Source organism: Schistocerca cancellata, chromosome 4, assembly GCF_023864275.1.
Source record: "Schistocerca cancellata isolate TAMUIC-IGC-003103 chromosome 4, iqSchCanc2.1, whole genome shotgun sequence".
Taxonomy (NCBI): domain Eukaryota; kingdom Metazoa; phylum Arthropoda; class Insecta; order Orthoptera; family Acrididae; genus Schistocerca; species Schistocerca cancellata.
Window position 1 is genome coordinate 604,032,568 of NC_064629.1, and position 20,100 is coordinate 604,052,667.

Here is a 20,100-nt window from a genome sequence, read left to right on the forward strand (position 1 = left end):
TGGGCAGGAAGTAGCCACCTGGGAGAGAGAGAGAGAGAGAGAGAGAGAGAGAGAGGGAGCATATGTTTTAGAGGAATTTACCGGGTATCAATACCTGTATACCTGTATCAAAGAGTTGCTGCCACCTGATACTTTGTCAGACTGGAAGTAACTGGAGGAGTGAAGGGGAGGACAAGAGGGGACTGGAGGGAGCCGGGGTGGGGGGTTACTTCTCCCAGAGTCATCTGCTGGTGGGATTGTGAACCAACACAGTTAGCATCTGCACAGCAGGGTGAGCACATACAGAAGCTGCTTCCACTGACCTGTTATGAAAGGTGTGTGTTTGGGAGAAGATTGTGCAGGTGCTGCAACCAGAAGTAGCCATATGAGGTGGCAAAGGACACTGCTGAGAACAAATGGGATCAGAGTTTGTAGGGGTGATCTGGCTGCCGGATGGTCACAAAAAATGGGCGCAATATTTTGAGACACTATGGTCTGCTGGTTTGGACAGGCTGGTCGGAATTCTGCCAATCAGTGGTACCCGACAGGAAGTGGTCACGGTGTGCTAATACCATGAGATAGCTGGCGGTGCAGCGACCAACAGCGACTGTGGGGTACGAGTGGGCGCAGTGCAGCCTGTCGGACAGCGGCCCGTGGTGCAGCCCTGTGAAGTGGTTGTCATATGGGCTCACAGCGTTCCAGCTGCCACGTCTGCCCTGCAGTCAGTGCAAAGATGGATCTGAAAGATTTTTAACAGTGTAATTATGTGTGGTGAGTTATGTTGACACCAATTTCATGATGGTATTCTTTACACAATCGGCAAAAGCGATCTATTACTTCTTTCTAATGTAGTTGAGAAGACCTGCGTCTTCCCAGCAGAGAATAATGAGCTTTTCCCGCCAAATAAAAGACATCAATCACTGCGAGTTGAATTTTATAAATAAACAGTGTATCATTTGCTTTGTAATTGAATTCCTGTTGTGAGACCTTTCCTCTCCGGCACAGACTGGGTTCTTTTCCCGCCAATTCCCAGATGGGGGAGGGGAGAGTGGGGGTGGGGATGGGAAAGGAGGGCTAAGGTATTTCCCAGGAGGGGGAGGGATAATAAATTTATCAATTTAATTAATTAGTCAAGTAATTTGATTTGAAAGCTGTGCTTATATCATTGATGGGGTTTCCCAGAGGGATGGGGGTGGAGGAAGGGCAGGGGAAAGAAGGGGGGGGGGGTTCAGAAGGACATATTATCCCTAGGGCGTAAAAAACCAACCCGCAGGGGGTCATAAATCAATGAAGAGAAAAATAGATTAAGGGGTGGTGGAGGGAGTAGTAAATCAATCAAATTTGCTTCTGAATGTATGCAGCCCACACTAACAAAATGCGCCAGAACCAGATTTGCACTCCTCTGAGACTGTTAAAGTTTCGACCTGTCTGATAAGTGCCTTGTATAGATGGTTCAAATGGCTCTGAGCACTATGGGACTTAACATCCTAGGTCATCAGTCCCCTAGAACTTAGAACTACTTAAACCTAACAAACCTAAGGACATCACACACATCCATGCCCGAGGCAGGATTCGAACCTGCGACTGTAGCAGTCCTTCGGTTCCGGACTGCAGCGCCTAGAACCGCACGGCCACCGCGGCCGGTCCTTGTATAGCATACTCGATTTCTGCTGCTCATCGACGATGAAGAATCTGTATAGGTCAATGACAGAGTTGTGGAGAATATGTACATTTCACAGAATCTGAGCAAATTGTGGTGAGGTTTGTATTGGCCACCTTAAAAATGCCTCACTTAGCGTTCATTATTCCTAAAGCACAGTCAGTTAATCGTCGTAATCTGGAAAAGCGATTGTCGAAACATTATTTCCCTGGCTCTATAGCCCATCGACTGTAAGACTTGGTAAAATGCGTTACCAATGGGTATGCATAATCTCCAATGAACTCAGAAGGCAACAAACCTAGTGTCTTTGATAGCAGAGAGTTTGGCGTTGTATTAAGCTCCACGTCTTGCATCAAGCGAAATACATTAGAAGAATGAAATCTTTCGCTTTCCTTTGCAGCCGGCCGTGGTTGCCGAGCGGTTCTAGGCGCTACAGTCTGGAACCGCGCGACTGCTTCGGTCGTAGGTTCGAGTCCTGCCTCGGGCATGGATGTGTGTGATGTCCTTAGGTTACTTAGGTTTTAGTAGTTCTAAGTTCTAGGGGACTGATGACCTCAGAAGTTAAGTCCAATAGTGCTCAGAGCCATTTGAACCATTTTTTCCCCCTTTCGCATATCACCCAACATCGATTGTAATGAATTTTCTTGCGAGGATCTGCAACTGTTTGTCGGATGTGTGAGTGAAAATGTTTTATAGTTATAAGCATTGTAACAGAATTTTCTGAGCCTTTTAGACGAATGTGTTTTCTGTCAACGTCACCGACACCTTCAGAAGGCACTCGTGTTGTGGCAGTCCCACATTTGCGTAATTGACTCCACAATTCTTACAATGGTTATGAATCTTATTGTGAAGGTCAGAGCCATATCCCGAAAACTCCTTCTGGTTTCTAGGAACCTCTAACAATTCTCGTTTTACCAGCTGTCGATTACCCATAATAAAATACATTATTCCCTAGAAAAAATCCTTAGTTACTTGCATATCACACTACATAAGGAAGTTACACACAGTAACCATAAGTAACCTAGTCTCCTCTTTGCGTGCTATAACCTGCCAAAATCTTGTTTTGATATCTGAGACAGTTTATGAGATACAAGAGTGTTATGAAGATTTCATTGCCACTTTATCATCTCGGCTCGCGAGTGGAACTGAATGCGCTATATACGATCCGTTTTCTCGAGAATGGTGTGAGTTATAGATCCCATCCTAACTTTAAAGAATAGTTCAGTATGTTAACTACTTTTGGTACACAGCAACGTATAATCTAACATGCGCTAAACGCAAATTCATTGCAAACTATTCGATTGCAGTAGGTTGCTTAATTTTGAAATATCACAGTAACTATGAGGTTAACGAAATAATAAACAGTTCATCATGAAGCTGACGAATAAAGTTGTGAGATCTACAAGAGTGATTATTTTACCTAGTAGTTTCTTTAAAATCGTTTGAGAAATATTGCAGATCGACCGGCTTGTGCGTTTGTCCTCCACGCAGTCAAGCGACCGTGCCTGCTGCCGCGCCTCTCCGTAGCCTCACTAAACCTGGGCGTGAAGCAGTGCTGCGCCAGCTACCCGACGCGCGGCTCCTCTATACTCTGTTACGCCGCGACTTTGGAAATTTTAGAGTGCAGTATAACTGAAAGCTCCCGACTAAGAATATTCGACTTTTTTTTAGGAAGCCCGCACCCTTCTTGGTGCTTTCGGAACAAAAGAAACACACCAATCAAACTTTATCATAATTTCTGTGGTGTTGAAATCAATAAAGTTAATCTTCAGTTCACGATGCAACGCAGATCATCATATACTGTTGTGTGTTGTACTTCTGTATGCTTTCATCTTTCATTACAAGTCCCATGATAACCAATATAAGGAAGAATTTTTCCCTTTTGTTGCGAAAACGATTGATCTCTACTTAAAAAGTGTGTTTGAAGGAAATGAAATGGTACCAGAGCCTAGTCGTTCTTCTGACGACAATCAGAATAAACTCATAATAATATTAATGGTCCAGAGTTATTTGCTACAAACATAATTAAATTTTATATTAGTTAATTAAGATATGCATGGAATTTTTGTTATGTACATTTAGTTAATATCCTTGATGCAATAATGATTCCTGTTACATTAATTTTTAACCGTAATTAATATTTCAGCCACAAGAAACCATGTCTCTAAAGCATTCCCAATCACTTCATCTGAATCAGATCTCCAGCGCGTTCGGACGACCACGTCGATATGGGAACGAGGTAGTCATGATAGGAAATCACCTTCACTCAGCAATGTTCCCTCCGACAGTCTGAAGCACAAGGTAAATGCTACAGTTAAGTTTGCTTCACGCGTTTGTATTCTTAAAAGACGGCGCTAAGTTATTTGGTTACTGAGCTTAAATCCTAAGCATGATAACGAGATAAATCTCTTACACGAAATATAACGCACTTTTCATTGAATCATTTGCAAATCATTTGCTTACAAATAATTGTAGAGATAAGGGTATGATGGTATCTAGCTTTCATCGCAGAAGAGAGACTCATTAGCTGCGCTGCTGAAAAATACTTACGTATGCCTTAAGACAGTGAAATAACTGCCATTTCTTGTATCGACAAAGTAAGTACAATACACACATGTTCTTAAGTTAAGGGATCTTCAGTATCTACGTGAGGCACAGCGACAGCGCCATAGAAGGTGCTCTGGCAACATTATAACGGAATGATACAGATACAATGTATAACTGAAAATCGCTCATGAATCTCTGGTGACTCATACCATGTGTGTTGCCCATGCCGGTAGCATGCAGAATGTCGATACAGGGCGTGATGCCCTCACTTGGCAGTACATACTGAACAACAGCTTCCATACTGTTGACCAGACCGTCCAGTATGACTTGCGGAAAACGCTCCGATTGTGGAATAATTGACCCTCGTAGTCAACTGTGGTACGTAATGGTGATGTTGAAGGTGCAATCCTCGGCACCCGAGTGCCACGTTTGTTCAGTCGTTTTTAACTCCGACTGGCTGGCTGGCCACTATAAACGCATGATGTTCTCATCTATTAGTTTCTCACCCATCAAATGTGATTGGACGTCAGCATCCATCACATGGCCCTAGATCAATATGCACCACGAAATAATCTCTATCGTTCGCAGCAGTCATTGGATTCCACGAAGTGCGTCCACACGATGCCGTTTTCCTTGTCAACTGTGCACATAAACTTACATTTCCAACAGTAGAACTGCGAATGCGTATTTTTGAATACGTAATTTGCTCGAAATGGAGGCCATGCGTCAAAGCGCATTGTTTTCCAGGTAAAGTGGAAATTTCTAACCCTGAATAGCAGGCACAGGCAGCTTTTGGTAAAGTGTTCGTTATGTAATGTGTTGAGGTTATGCTGTAAGGCGATTTATGTGTCATAATGTCTGTTGACTCCAAAGTCAAAGCAAGAGCGCTGAAACCTGTAGATGATTTTATGCTAAGAGAACGTACTTCAAAAGATAATTTGAATAAAAATTTGAAGTGTTTTGCCCTGAGCGTCAAGTATTGTATAAAAACACGGAAGCGCCAAAGAAACTGGTATAGGCATGCGTATTCAAATACACAGATACGTAAACAGGCAGAATATGGCGCTACGGTCGGCAACGACTATATAGGACAAGTGTCTGACTTCTTTGTTACATCGATTACTGCTGCTACAATGGCAGGTTATCAAGATTTAAGTGTGTTTGAACGTGGTGTTATAATCGGTGCTCGAGCGATGGGACCAAGCATCTCCGAGGTAGCGATGAAGTGGGGATTTTCCCATACGACCAATTCTCGAGTGTGTCGTGAACATCAGGAATCCGGTAAAACATCAAATACCCGACATCGCTGCTGCCGTAAAAAGATCCTGCAAGAACGGGACCAACCACGACTAAACAGAATCGTTCAACATGACAGAAGTGCAACCCTTCCGCAAACCGCTGCAGATTTCAGTGATGGGTCATCAACAAGTGTCAGCGTGCGAACCAGTCAACTAAACATAATGGATATGGGCTTTCGGAGCCGAAGGCCCACTTGTATATCCTTGATGACTGCACGACACAAAGCCCGATGCCTCGCCTGAGCCTGTAAACACTGACATTGGACTGTTGATGACTGGAGACATGTTGACCTTGTCGGATGAGTCTCGTTTCAAATTGTATCGAGCGAATGGACGTGTAGGGGTATGGTGACAACCTCATGAATTCATGGACCCTGCATGTCAGCAGGGGACTGTTCAAGCTGGTGGAGCCTCTGCATTGGTGTGGGGCATGTGCAGTTGGAGTGATGTGAGACCCCTGATTCGTCTAGATACGACTCTGGCAGGTGACACGTACGTAAGCATCCTGTCTCGTCACCTGCATCCATTCATGTCCGTTGTGCATTCCGACGGACTTGGGCAATTCCAGCAGGACTATGCTACATCCCACACGTCCAGAATTGCTACAGAGTGGCTCCAAAAACACTCTTCTGAATTTAAACTCTTCCGCTGGCCACCAAACTCCCCAGACATGAACATTATTGAGCATACTTGGGATGCCTTGCAACATGCTGTTCAGAAGAGATCTCCACCCTCTCGTACTCTTACGGATTTATGGACAGCCCTGCAGGATTCATGGTGTCAGTTCGCTCCAGCACTACTTCAGACATTAGTTGAGTCCGTGCCACATCGTGTTGCGGAACTTCTGCATGCTCGCCAGGGCCTTACACGATATTAGGCCGGTGTACTAGTTTCTTTGGCTCTTCAGTGTATCTTCCGATCATATCGCTGTAAAGAATAAGGCAAATCTCCATGTAGGAAAACAGAGAAGAAGCATCCTACAAATTTATGAAAAGTGCATATGAAACTGTGTCCGAATATTGGACGAATATACATGTTATGGCCATTTAACAGCACAGCATTTGAGGAGCCTATCATCTGAACAGAGAAAAGATGGGATAAGTGGGCTCCTCAACCAACTACTAGAAATTGAAATGAAATACATTGGTGATGCAAAAATTACAAAATTGGAGAACACAACGTCCGTCCTAGTGTATTATTGTGAGCTCTAAAGCATTACCAAATTTGTTGGGTATGAGGATGTGAATCTATCTACAATCTCGCTCGACTGAAGCTGTGTAAACAGCTTTTTATAAAATAAAATACCAGTGAAGTGTTGTAGGCCCTTTTAATCTTCACAGAACGCCTAAGAGCCTCCCTGAAGTATTTTTCAGTTTTAGGGATAATCTCTGAAATGCTTTGTTTTGAAATGCGAAATAAATAGGTAACTCACACTGCTGTAGAAGCCACTGGTTGCCAGCCTTATCACTACAGTTTCACAAGGATAAAATCTGAAATCTCACTGTGAGTTTCTGAAAGTTGCGAAAGAAAAAAAAAAGATGTCACTGGACTTTATATTTTTAGTACCTCTGTTATAATTTGACACTGTTTTACCTGTAGTCGCCTTGTGTTTTCTTTTCTGACGCATTGCCTAACAATAAACGCAGCACAAATTGTCGAGCAAAGAAATGGGCGCATAGCAGATGGCTTGAACAATGAAGCAACATGTGGACCAAAGAACACGAATGTGTGTGTGCATTCTTTCTATTAATTTTTGTGCATGCACTTTTGTTCCCGTGCATCAATGATTACGCATGAGGAAAGAGGCATCAGTGGACATACCTAGGAAGCGTACATAACTCTGCCACAATGTCTGAGGCGAGAACCATATCACTGCCATAAACGTACTTGCTACAACTTTGCCAAAGTTTTAAAGTACAGCAGCAAAGGGGCACATCAGATTAACAGAAGGCAAGACTCATTTTCTAGAATACGCTGTGAGTCATACATGAATAGAACTCTGTTACTGGACCGACCCATGGAGAACATACGCCATGTTGGATGAGCCGTATGGTACCTTACTGTGTGTCATTGAGCACAAAGAGCAACCTTTTGAGGCTGTCAATACACAGCCTGATAGAACATGGGTAATCCAAATGCTGCATAGATCACTCTAACCAGTTCCAGGGTCAGTGCTTTGCAGTTTGGATGTTTTCACATACTGGTACTTGAGGCAAGATAATAACACTCCTGCAGCTGTATTGCAGCTGTGGATCATGAAGACTCCTTAACTTACAGACATGCTGCTAGTAAATATCAGCAAATATGTATTTATTACACATATTCATTTTCCTTCTGCACTCAGCATAGGAACGATTCTTAGGAGTTTCCCACAACTTTACAAGATGACAAAACATACAGTGGTTCTTGTAGCCCCTCATTGATAATGTGGCTCACTGAGAACATGGATTGCTGAAAAGAATAATTTTTTACCTTAGGACAGTATGGTTGGGTTAGTATTTTAAATCTGAACACTACTTGTTTCAATTTTGTCCATCATTTCTTTTTCTTCACTGCATATTTTCACAACAGAACAAATTGGTTTCCATACTATTACAGATAACAACCAGCTCTATATCGGAACAGATCACAACTCAGTTGTGCCATAACAAGTTGACTCCAAGAAGAATAAAGATAATACAAGCTCTCTTGAGTTCAGCAGTCTTACAAAGTATCGATTTCTTACATTCAAAGGCATTTATACATAATTAATTAGGGTAATTTACAAATATTCTCAAATTGTTATACATATTAACTTACAGTACAACTCTGATAATTTCAAATGTGATCACAATTTCAAATTAAATTGAAAGTATAAAGGCATAAAATTTCATCATGCAAGCTTTTACTCCTGGCAAGATCGTAAAAAAGTATTTCATGGAAGTCCAATCAGTCTAATTAATATAGGATGGTTAGTAAATTCAAATGCTGTCTCTAAATCTACAGTGTGATGATAACACTGATTACTAAATCTAACATATCTTTCATTATCTTGCATATAAGAGTCAGATTCAGATTCCAAAAAAGACAGTATAATTGTGCCATTAATATATCCAAAATCATGTGCAAACATTTTCACTAAACAAAACAGCCCAGAAAGTAAAAAATACAATAATGGCATCATTTCTCCCAAATATACACTACACTCCTGGAAATTGAAATAAGAACACCGTGAATTCATTGTCCCAGGAAGGGGAAACTTTATTGACACATTCCTGGGGTCAGATACATCACATGATCACACTGACAGAACCACAGGCACATAGACACAGGCAACAGAGCATGCACAATGTCGGCACTAGTACAGTGTATATCCACCTTTCGCAGCAATGCAGGCTGCTATTCTCCCATGGAGACGATCGTAGAGATGCTGGATGTAGTCCTGTGGAACGGCTTGCCATGCCATTTCCACCTGGCGCCTCAGTTGGACCAGCGTTCGTGCTGGACGTGCAGACCGCGTGAAACGACGCTTCATCCAGTCCCAAACATGCTCAATGGGGGACAGATCCGGAGATCTTGCTGGCCAGGGTAATTGACTTACACCTTCTAGAGCACGTTGGGTGGCACAGGATAAATGCGGACGTGCATTGTCCTGTTGGAACAGCAAGTTCCCTTGCCGGTCTAGGAATGGTAGAACGATGGGTTCGATGACGGTTTGGATGTACCGTGCACTATTCAGTGGCCCCTCGACGATCACCAGTGGTGTACGGCCAGTGTAGGAGATCGCTCCCCACACCATGATGCCGGGTGTTGGCCCTGTGTGCCTCGGTCGTATGCAGTCCTGATTGTGGCGCTCACCTGCACGGCGCCAAACACGCATACGACCATCATTGGCACCAAGGCAGAAGCGACTCTCATCGCTGAAGACGACACGTCTCCATTCGTCCCTCCATTCACGCCTGTCGCCACACCACTGGAGGCGGGCTGCACGATGTTGGGGCGTGAGCGGAAGACGGCCTAACGGTGTGCGGGACCGTAGCCCAGCTTCATGGAGACAGTTGCGAATGGTCCTCGCCGATACCCCAGGAGCAACAGTGTCCCTAATTTGCTGGGAAGTGGTGGTGCGGTCCCCTACGGCACTGCGTAGGATCCTACGGTCTTGGCGTGCATCCGTGCGTCGCTGGGGTCCGGTCCCAGGTCGACGGGCACGTGCACCTTCCGCCGACCACTGGCGACAACATCGATGTACTGTGGAGACCTCACGCCCCACGTGTTGAGCAATTCGGCGGTACGTCCACCCGGCCTCCCGCATGCCCACTATACGCCCTCGCTCAAAGTCCGTCAACTGCACATACGGTTCACGTCCACGCTGTCGCGGAATGCTACCAGTGTTAAAGACTGCGATGGAGCTCCGTATGCCACGGCAAACTGGCTGACACTGACGGCGGCGGTGCACAAATGCTGCGCAGCTAGCGCCATTCGACGGCCAACACCGCGGTTCCTGGTGTGTCCGCTGTGCCGTGCGTGTGATCATTGCTTGTACAGCCCTCTCGCAGTGTCCGGAGCAAGTGTGGTGGGTCTGACACACCGGTGTCAGTGTGTTCTTTTTTCCATTTCCTGGAGTGTATTTAAAAACTGTATGACTCAAAATTCATTTCAAAGTAGTATAGTATTTCTCACATATACCAAAAAACAGAACACAGAGAGCAGTAATTACATCAAAAAGAGAAGAAAGCATACAATCCAATGAACAGATTGTAAACAAAGCATTTCACATGAATAATCACTTGGTCCCCATTTGTTGGTATTTTTATCAATGATCTCTGAAGCTGTATTAAGAAGAAAACTTTTGCTGATGATACAAATGTCCTCCTCATTAATCACTCAGTACAGGAAGTAAGAAAAGTGATTGATAACACCAACAAAAATACAGTAAGTTCCCTAAATACCAATGAAATAGTGCTGAACAAAGACAGGAGTGTATATATAAATTTAGCTTCTGTATGACAATCACCATCTGAAACTGATCATATAGTCATTGGCAGTACCACCATCAAACAATAAAAAGTAACAAAATTTCTTAGGTATAGATCACACTTTGCAATCAGATGCACATAAGGGAAAGCTATTGGGCAGATTGAGTAGCTTTTACTATGCTTTCAGTATCTTCAGCTAAGTCTGTGATGTTGAAGCATTCAAAACAATCTACTTTGCATGTGTACTCTCACTCATCTCACATGGCATCCATTTCTGTGGCAAGAAATGCAGAGATATATTCCTCATGCAGAAAAGAATTATTAAAACAATGAAGTTGGTTTCAGTATCCTCTAGAGCAAAAAGTCTGTCCCATGAACTAAATGCCTTACTACTACCATGTGTGTATATTCTTGAAACTGTCTGATTAATTGATAGAAATATTAAATTGGTTACAAATAATAATCAAGTGCACCAACACCAAACCTGCCATTCAAATAACATCTTTATGGAACAGTGTTTGCATAAGGCTCATGGCAGTGTGAGACATACAGGAGTACTTATGTATAAGTTATCTGACAGTCTGAATTCAGCTCAGAATGGATTTAGAGATAGACTAAAAAAACTTACACTAGAAATACTGTTTCTATACTGTAAATGAGTACATGGAAGTCCAATCAGTCTAATTAATATAGGATGGTTAGTAAATCACTATAGTTTCACTCATCAGGGTTATTAGCAATAAGTAAATGTGTATTTCCATTCTTATATTTTGTGTAATTTGAGATCAATGTATGAAATTTAGCAATTATCAAGCTATTCAGGTTTATAATCACATAATGAAAAATGCAGTATGAATTTAACAATATTCTGAAAAGGATAGTTGCTGCTCACCACATAGTTGAGATGCTGAGTCACAGACTGGTGCAAAAAAAAAGTCTGGCCTCAGCAACCAGAGACTGTGTTCATGTGTGTGTGATTTTCATTTGCATGAGTGTGTGTTTGTATGTGGTCTGTTTGCAACAAAGGCCTTGTTGGCTGAAAGCTCACTTTCTAACAATGCTTTTGTTGTGCTCGTCTGCAACTCGGCATCTCCATTATGCAGTGAGTAGCAACTATCCTTTTCATATTATTAAAGTGCTTAGCTGCTTTTGATATTCCACATACAGAAAGTAATTTTTTATGTCCTACATCAACATGTGAAAACACACAAAACAAATCTGTCAGACAAATAAGTAAATAAAAATAAATAATGTGTCTGCTCTCAGAGTTGCTTTTACATTGAGAAGATTGAGGAATCTTAAGTATGAGTTACTGTAAAATCCACCCTACTAAGCCTATTTGACATCTTATGATTTTGTGCATTCCCACACCTGATAAAATTGTGAGTGTTAAACATTTTGAGTTGCCTTCAGAGCTTCCAAAATGGAACTTACCAACTAGAAAAATCTTGGAAAATTGGCATTGACCAAAAAGAGAACTATGTCAAACAACAAGTGCAGTTTAACTTAAAATCACAGCTTTTCACAGTGAAGCTTGAAAATTTTCACTGTGCCATGATATGCTTGTAAATTAGTTGTGGTTAGGTAGCTGATTGCCTCTTGTAAGTTCAGTTGTAAGAATAACATTTGATAAAATTAGCTAAATAAATTTTGCACAGAATGTCCACAATTCATAAAACTGCTAATTATTAAATTGATAAATTGATGATATCAGTAATTTGAAGCATTCATGCGTGTTTGTCAATGTGTACATTAGTATAGGTGTAGTATTAGAATCTTAATTTTATGAGAGTTTTGCAATAACATTTAACTAATGGGAAACTAATTACCATTTTTCTGTATCATTTCGACAGCAGGCACTGAAAATCTCATACTTCCATTTTGTTCAATTTTGCAGGCGAAGCAAAAACAGTTTATTAAAAAAAATCATATAAAGTGGTACAGACTGTTGCTACATGTGCACCTGTACAGCAGAAGCGTAGTTATTGAAGGATAAGAGAAATCTGTGCACTTACAAATCTCTCTTCGATTATAGAGTTACTGGTTACTCGAACTACAAGTTTTCACAGACAGATGGATTTACGAGGTTTTTATTGCTTACCATCAATTTGTTGCTTAAAGTGAGCAAAATAACAATTTTCCAGGATTGTATTACATTTTACAAGTCATGAGCACTCTATTGACTAATCCACAATTCAGGTTTTTTGCTTTTTGTTTGATAGTATGTAACAGTTGTAGCTACACTGGTTTCTTATGTGTACATTTTAAATACTACTTTCATGTCACTTAGCTGTAAATTAGTATTTGTGTGTCCTTTTACTCAGTTTGATTGATAGCTATTGTCCTGGTATTTCACCTTTACTGTTGGCAGATAAACCTGCCCTGTAAGGTCTTCCAGCCATTCATGCCATACGGCCTTACTTTTTTACCTTTAGTGCTTAGGCCATCTTCTTCTTCTTGTGTTTCATGGCCTTATCACATGTCTTCATGGGTTCAGTATGTTAATCTGGATTTGACAATGTTAGAGGGTGGACAGATACCTTTCCTGTCACCACCACTTCATTGTAGGATGGGATTTGCCTATCTCATCTCTCTGCATCTAATTTTATCACATTCGGAGGTGTGAGAACATGTTCAAAATGTTTGCAAATTGTGGAACTGAGGCAGGATGTGGATACCAGCCCAGTATTCACCCAATTAGATGCGGTAAACTGCTTAAAAACCATATCCAGGCTGGCTGACACACTGTTCAGGAAAAATAATTCGAATTGTAAAAGAGATGTAACTGAAAACTGAAACTTACAACATATATCTAATTTGTACATTTCTCAAGAGCTGAAAGTAGCACTAATTCACCAGTCAAACGCTCAGGGGACTATTTTCTCACAGCAGCCAGAGATAAAGGTGTGGTGATTCATCAACTTATATTTGGCTTAACTTACACAGAAAGTGTGGGCAAGATGAACTAGATAAAAGAAATTTTGTGTAACTTGCTCAAAACAATTCTGCATCACCCTTATGGCCTGCACAGTTTGCATTATTTCCACTGGAACCCGCATTCTCAATACACCTTTGACTACAGGATACTCCAAGTTCAAGAAAACACTATGTACAACTATTTGTGTAATGGAGGGGAAAGTACATCTGTAATCTCTGTGCAGTTTGCTAGAGTGTGCTGTGTATCTTACTGTAAAAATGAAAATGTGGCATGTGTTAAGTCTGACAACTTGTCTTCATGAGCCATTTCAAGGTTAGACTATTGTCACCTTGTTATAAGAAGGTTTGTACATTTGGGAAGTTGCTGGCTGAATTGGCATACACCAGAGCAGGTGTTCCCAACAATATTTTCTCGAAGACCCCCTCATCAAGCATGATTGGTACCTTGTCATATCACAGTATCAAGTACCTAAAAAAGCCGAATTAAGAGTCTTTTTATACATTTTCTATTTTTGGCACTTAGAAAAAACACTGACATATTCATTATTGAAAAAATAATGAGCTTAAAATATTTTTCAATTTAGCCATCATTGTTACTGTTAAATTTTTGATTATTGCTCAAAATCTTTGTCTTCAAATCTGGGTGTTTAGTATAACAAACTCTTTAAAAAATAAAAATTGAGTATGAACTGAAAATGACAGGAAAAAATTAAAACTGTGAGTGTATTGGTCTTTCAAGTGTACTACACTTGAGATTGCATTGAGTTGACACTTGTGAAAAATAAGAAAACACTAATTTCATACACAGTATTATTTACTTCAAAAAATACAGTTACAACAGAGTACTCCATCAGTATACAGTTAGTTTTAATTTTCAGTTCTTAATGAGATGAGTTCAATCTGACCTTTGAGTCATTACTTCTGAAATATTAGATTCCAAACTTGAAACTTTCACTCTGAAATCCGACCGCATGTCGAGCTGATTCCTATATTTGTTTTGCATGAAACACATGGAAGAAAATGCTTGCTCACACCGATATGTGGTTGCAAATTGAAGGATCTTTTTCATTGCCTTATCTCCAAGTTTCTTGTAGTCCTTCTGTGCTGATGCCCAGAAGTCTGTAACTTTATCACTGATGAAAATGTTTATCATTGTACCACAGGTGGACAGATCCACAAGTTGATCTTGCTCTTCTTCAGTGGGGCCTTGGATTTGTCTATTTCTTCACAGCTGAAGGGATTTCGAATCCATCTGTTGTCAGGGTCAGGTTCAGGGAAATACTCCCTAAAAGTGGTGGCTAGGCTGCATAGATGCTTGGCTACATTGATCTTTATCTCGTGGGGCAAACTCTCCTCTGACGACTCCAAGAATTGTTTTAAAGTAGAAAAGTTAGTTAGTGACACATTTTCTATCCTTGACACCCATATCTTACACTTTTTGACCATAGCACTAATCTTATCCTCAACTTTGAACATATCTACATTTTTCCTTGTAAACTCAAGTTTAACATATTCAAGTCTTAAAACACATCAGCTAAGTACGCAACTGAGCAAACCCAAGAGAAGTTAATGAGAAAATCCGCGTAATTTGTGTCAAGAAGGAAGACATGAACCTCGTCTCTAAGTTCAAAAAATCTTGGCAAGATTCTACCTGGAGAAAGCCATCTTACTTCCGTATGAATAAGAAGTTGCTGATGCTCACTGCCAATCTCTTTACACAGGTGAAGAAAATAATCTGGATTGCAGATGTCAAGTTTTAATGCAGTTGATGATTTGATCTACTTCATTAAGTATCTTTTGCAAAGGTTCAGGCAATCTTTTGGCTACTAAGGGCTCACAGTGGATACAACAGTGAGTCCATTTCACCTCAGGGGCTACTGCTTTGATACGAGCTAGAAGGCCTGTTCTTTGCCAGCCATTGACTTTGCTCCATGTGTCGACAAGCCTACGCATTTTTTCCAGGTGACAGTGTGTTGATTGAGATAATTATATAATGCAGTAAAAATATCTCCTGCTGTTGTATGCAGTAGTTCGCAAGAAAAAAGAAAATCTTCAAACACTTGGTCCTCCCATGAGAATCATACGAAAACCAACATTATAGATTTTTTTGATATGTCTGTGCTTTCATCCAATTGTAGAATGTACATATCACTCATGAAAGTCTTAACCAGCAATATTTCTTCGATGTTAACTGCCATATCAGTAATTCATCTTTGAACAGTATTATTTGAGAGTGGGACAGATCCTATCACCTTAGCAGCTGCATCACCTAACATTCTCTGGCAAAGTATTATTGCTGATGGCAGTATAAGTTCCTCAGCAATTGCGTGGTTTTTCCCACATTTAGCAACAAGCTGAGCCACCTCGTAAGACCCAAGGCTTGCCTTTTCATTTACATTTGCACCACAGTGTTTGGTGATTGTTTTATGAGATGTTTTCAACTCTCCTAATTTATTTTTGAAAAAATCTAATGACTTACTTTTGTACTCTGGGTGCTTTGTTTCAAGATGGCATCGGAGTTTTGCTGGTTTCATACATTCATCCGAAAGGCTTTCACAGCAAATTATACATTGAGGTTTAGGCTGTTGCTCAGGTCCAGTGAATGCAAAACCGATTTCCAAGTAATTAGAGTTATATTTTCGAAGTTTTCCAGTAAGCTTAACACTGATCTTGGAAGGATTACGTTCAAGGGACGCCGACGATTTAGGTTCAATGGACACTGACAACTTCGGTTTTAGAACATCAAATGCATTATCTTCCTCTTCATCTGTAAGTATTTCTCGTTTTAACAAACCACTTTTTAACCAACGGTCAATTTTTAACAACGCGAACTGTAGCTTCCATGAAAAACAAGGCTTTACAAACATTACAGTTTTAAAATTGAATATGTAAACAACACGGTCTGTGAAAGCACTGGCAATAAATTAACAATGGCCGATCATTGCCTGGAATGCTAGTTTCTGTGTAAAGTGACTGTCAGTTGTCAGCTGCAAAGAGGCAGTGCATGCAGTCTAACGACATGCAGCAGAACTATTTGCCTCCATCTAATTCTAGTTTTGTTTTAGAGTGTGCTAGTGTCAGTTGGCTCTAGGAAGACGCTAGACACAGAAGTTAGAATTCACTAAAGCTCTACTCATGCAGGAAGTGGCCAAAACAAAAAATCTGTTATCATACAAAACATACTTAACATATTTTTTATTCTAATAGCATCTTGCGGACCCCTCTGGCATAGCTCACGGACTCCTGGGGGTTCCAGACCACTTGTTGGGAACCACTGCACCAGAGCAATATTATTGAAGTATTCAGCTGCTATAGAGAAAAGCAAAATATTCAAGATCTGCCTTGTAGTAGTTATGTGGTCAGTAACACCAGCTGGTGAGTGGTGCCTAAAAATTTTGGCTAGTATGTGCTCTTCCAAGAATACAACAGAACTGCACAATGCTTTTTTGGAGGCTATTGGGAGGGCTGTGTCAACCCATACAGTACACTACTGTTTCCAAATGATCATTTCAGCCACTAGACATCATTTATAAACAACAGTACTATCCCCTCCTTCCCTCTATGGTATTTGAAGTCACTATGAAAATTGGAATAAAACATGGATCCACAATACTGAAGGTTCCTTTTCACTGTCATGTGCAAGATTTGTCTGATGTCTCAACATTTTTCATTGAAGAGTGTGGAGATGCCAGGCACCAATGAATGTCTCAGGGTCCTTGTGTTCAGTACCAGAGGTGGGTTAGTCACATTTTTGACCACTTTCATGTACATATGTATACTTTCCCCTACAATTGTGGGTAATTTGAGGGCTGCGAAGTATTGGGACAATATTCTCCAATCTATAATCCAGCCCTACAGTCAACATTTCAATGATTGTTTTACCTTTCGTCATTGCAGTTCTTAAGCACATTTCTCCAGAAGGCAGGAACGAATTAACTGGAATGGCTGGCAATATGTGTTGACATGAACCCAACTGAGCATTCTTGGGAGCAGTTCATACTTTCAGTGGGTCATTAGAGGAAATCATTTCACACACCAGATAACATAAAGAGGGTAACCATCAGCTTGTGAGGAAGGCTTGAAAAACAGTTTCTTGATCACTTTTAAAACAGCGTTAACAATGCACGAGATGGAGAATACAGTAACATTGCCTTGTTTTTATTTCACAGTAAAATGTTTCTTAAGACATATTCCATGACTCCTTGCTCCCCTTTCAGCTTTCCACAGTACTTATATTTCTCATTTTCACAGAATACATATTCTGTTATTATTTACTACATTATTGTTGTAATCTTCCATCCAAAAACTGATTGGATGCAGATCTTCATGCTACTCTTATCCTGTGCAAGCCTCTTCATCTATGACTAACTACCCATCTCTTAGTTTCCCTCTGCAACTTTCATGCCCAATACATCCCTCCAATGCTAATTTGACAATTCCTTGACATCTCAGAATGTGTCCTATCAATCACTCCCTTCTTTTACTTACGTTATGCCACAAATTTCTGTTCTTTCCAATTCTGTTCAGTGTCTCCTCATTAGTGACATGCTCTACTCATCTAATATTCAGCATTCTTGTGTAGCATCACATTTGAAAAGCTTCTGTTTTCTCCCTATCTGAAGTGCATATTGTCCATGTTTCCCTTCTGTAAAATTCTACATTCCAGGCAAATGCCTTCAGAAAAGACTTCCTAACACTTAGATTTAAATTTAGTGTTAACCAGTTTATCTTCTTCAGAAACTTCAAAAATGGCTCTGAGCACTATGGGACTTAACATCTATGGTCATCAGTCCCCTAGAACTTAGAACTACTTAAACCTAACTAACCTAAGGACAGCACACAATACCCAGTCATCACGAGGCAGAGAAAATCCCTTACCCTGCCGGGTCTTCAGAAACTCTTTTCTTGCGTTGCGAGTCTACATTTTATATCCTCTCTGCTTTGGCCATAACAGTTATTGACTGCCCAAATAGTAAACATCATCTACTACTTTTAGTGTCTCATTTCCTAATACAATTCTCTCAGCATTGCCTCATTTTATTTGACTAAATTCCATTACCTTTGTCTTGCTTTTATTAGTATTCACCTTACATCATCATTTCAAGACACTGTCCATTCCATTCACTGCACTTCTAAGTCCTAAGTCCTTTGCTGTCTCTGAGAGAATAACAATGTAATTTTCAACACCTCAAAGATTTTATTTCTTCTCACTGAACTTTAATTCCTTGTCCAAATTTTTCTTTGCATTCATTCATTGTTTGCTCAATGTGCACATTGAATAACATCAGGGATATGCTGCAGCCCTGTCTCACTCCTTTCTCAAGCACTGCTTCCCTTTCATGCCCCTCAACTTTTATAACTGCTGCCTGGTTTCTGTACAAGTTGTATATAACCTGTCACTTCAGTACTTTACTTTTGATACCTTTGAAATAAGAAAGAGTATAATCCAGTCCAGACTCTCAAAAGCTTTCTGTAAGTACACAAAAGCTATAAATGTAGATTTGCCTTTCTTTAACCTGTGTTCTAAGATATGCTACAGGGTCAGTATTGCCTCTCATGGTTCAGCATTTCTCTGAAAGACAAATTGATATTCCCCAAATTCAGCTTCTGCCAGTTTTCCCATTCTTGTGTAAAAAAAATTGTATCTGTATTTTGTAGCCATCATTTATTAGACTGATAGTTTGCTAATACTTACATCTGTCAGCACCCTCTTTCTTTGGAATTGGGTTATTAGATCCTTCTTGAAGTCTGAGGGTATTTCCCCTGTCTCATATATCTTGATCACCAGGTGGAATAATTTTTTCATGGTTCTCCCAAGGATATCAGCAGTTCTGAATGAATGTCAGTTACTCCAGTTGCCTTGTTTTGGCCTGTCAATTTAGTTTTGCAGTATCTCCCATTTCATCTTCATCTACTTCCTCTTCTCTTTCTGTAATATTGCCTTCACGTTTATTTCCTTGTATAGCTCCTTTATATATTCACTCTTTTCACCTTTCTGCTTTGTCTTCTTTGGATAGTACTAGTTTTCCATCTGAGCTCTTGATTTTCACACAACTGCTTCTCTTTTCTCCAGAAGCATCTTTAATTTTTCTATTGGCAGTATCTATCTGTCCCATAGTTTTACATGTTTCTGTAAATGTATATTTGTTCTCTAGTTATCACTATGTTACACTGCAAAAATATTTGGCATACACCTGGTATGCCAGTATTTTTGCCAGAAGTTCACTATGGTAAAAAGTGAAATTTTCTTATTAATTAAAACTGTATATCTGATTGAGACTTGCAAATGAATGTTTGCTTCCCTGGGCAACATAAATTTTGTGAGAATGAAATTTATTCCAAAATGTTCATTGCACTGCAGAAAATATTTTGCTCTCTGTGGCCCAGATTGATTTCAGTAGGTAATGCACTGTAGACTAATCACTGTCACATATGAAATTTTGAATTAAGCTGAGTGTAAAGAAACTTTCCAAAATGCCAAAAATTACCATACTTATGTAGATTGTATTCATATATTTAAATTAAGAATGGGGAAGAAAAAGATCCAGTTTGTCATTTTTGGGGGTCTTCCTTAATAAAATGCCTTGTGTGACTGCACAATATTTTCAGTAGTATACAAATAGAATATTTCTAGCCATTGATCTCTGATATATGGTGCTATTAGAATTAGCAGATGCATACACTACTGTTTGATCAATGAATAACACAAAATTTGCTAAAAAAG

The 20,100-nt window shown here is 40.3% G+C and overlaps 1 protein-coding gene across 3 annotated transcripts in view; it reads left to right on the plus strand.

The window, feature by feature from the left end:
* Nucleotides 1-20,100, plus strand: part of LOC126184928 (potassium voltage-gated channel subfamily H member 2-like) — a 1,246,473-nt gene that overhangs the window by 1,141,436 nt on the left and 84,937 nt on the right. Inside the window, exon 7 of one of the 3 annotated variants that reach the window (XM_049927600.1) lies at nt 3,786-3,940. The exons of 1 other annotated variant lie outside the window; for it this stretch is intronic. In XM_049927600.1, the coding sequence (XP_049783557.1) occupies nt 3,786-3,940 (155 nt within the window). The remainder of the gene's footprint in view (nt 1-3,785; nt 3,941-20,100) is intronic. One more of the 3 variants, XM_049927601.1, reaches the window with a different exon arrangement.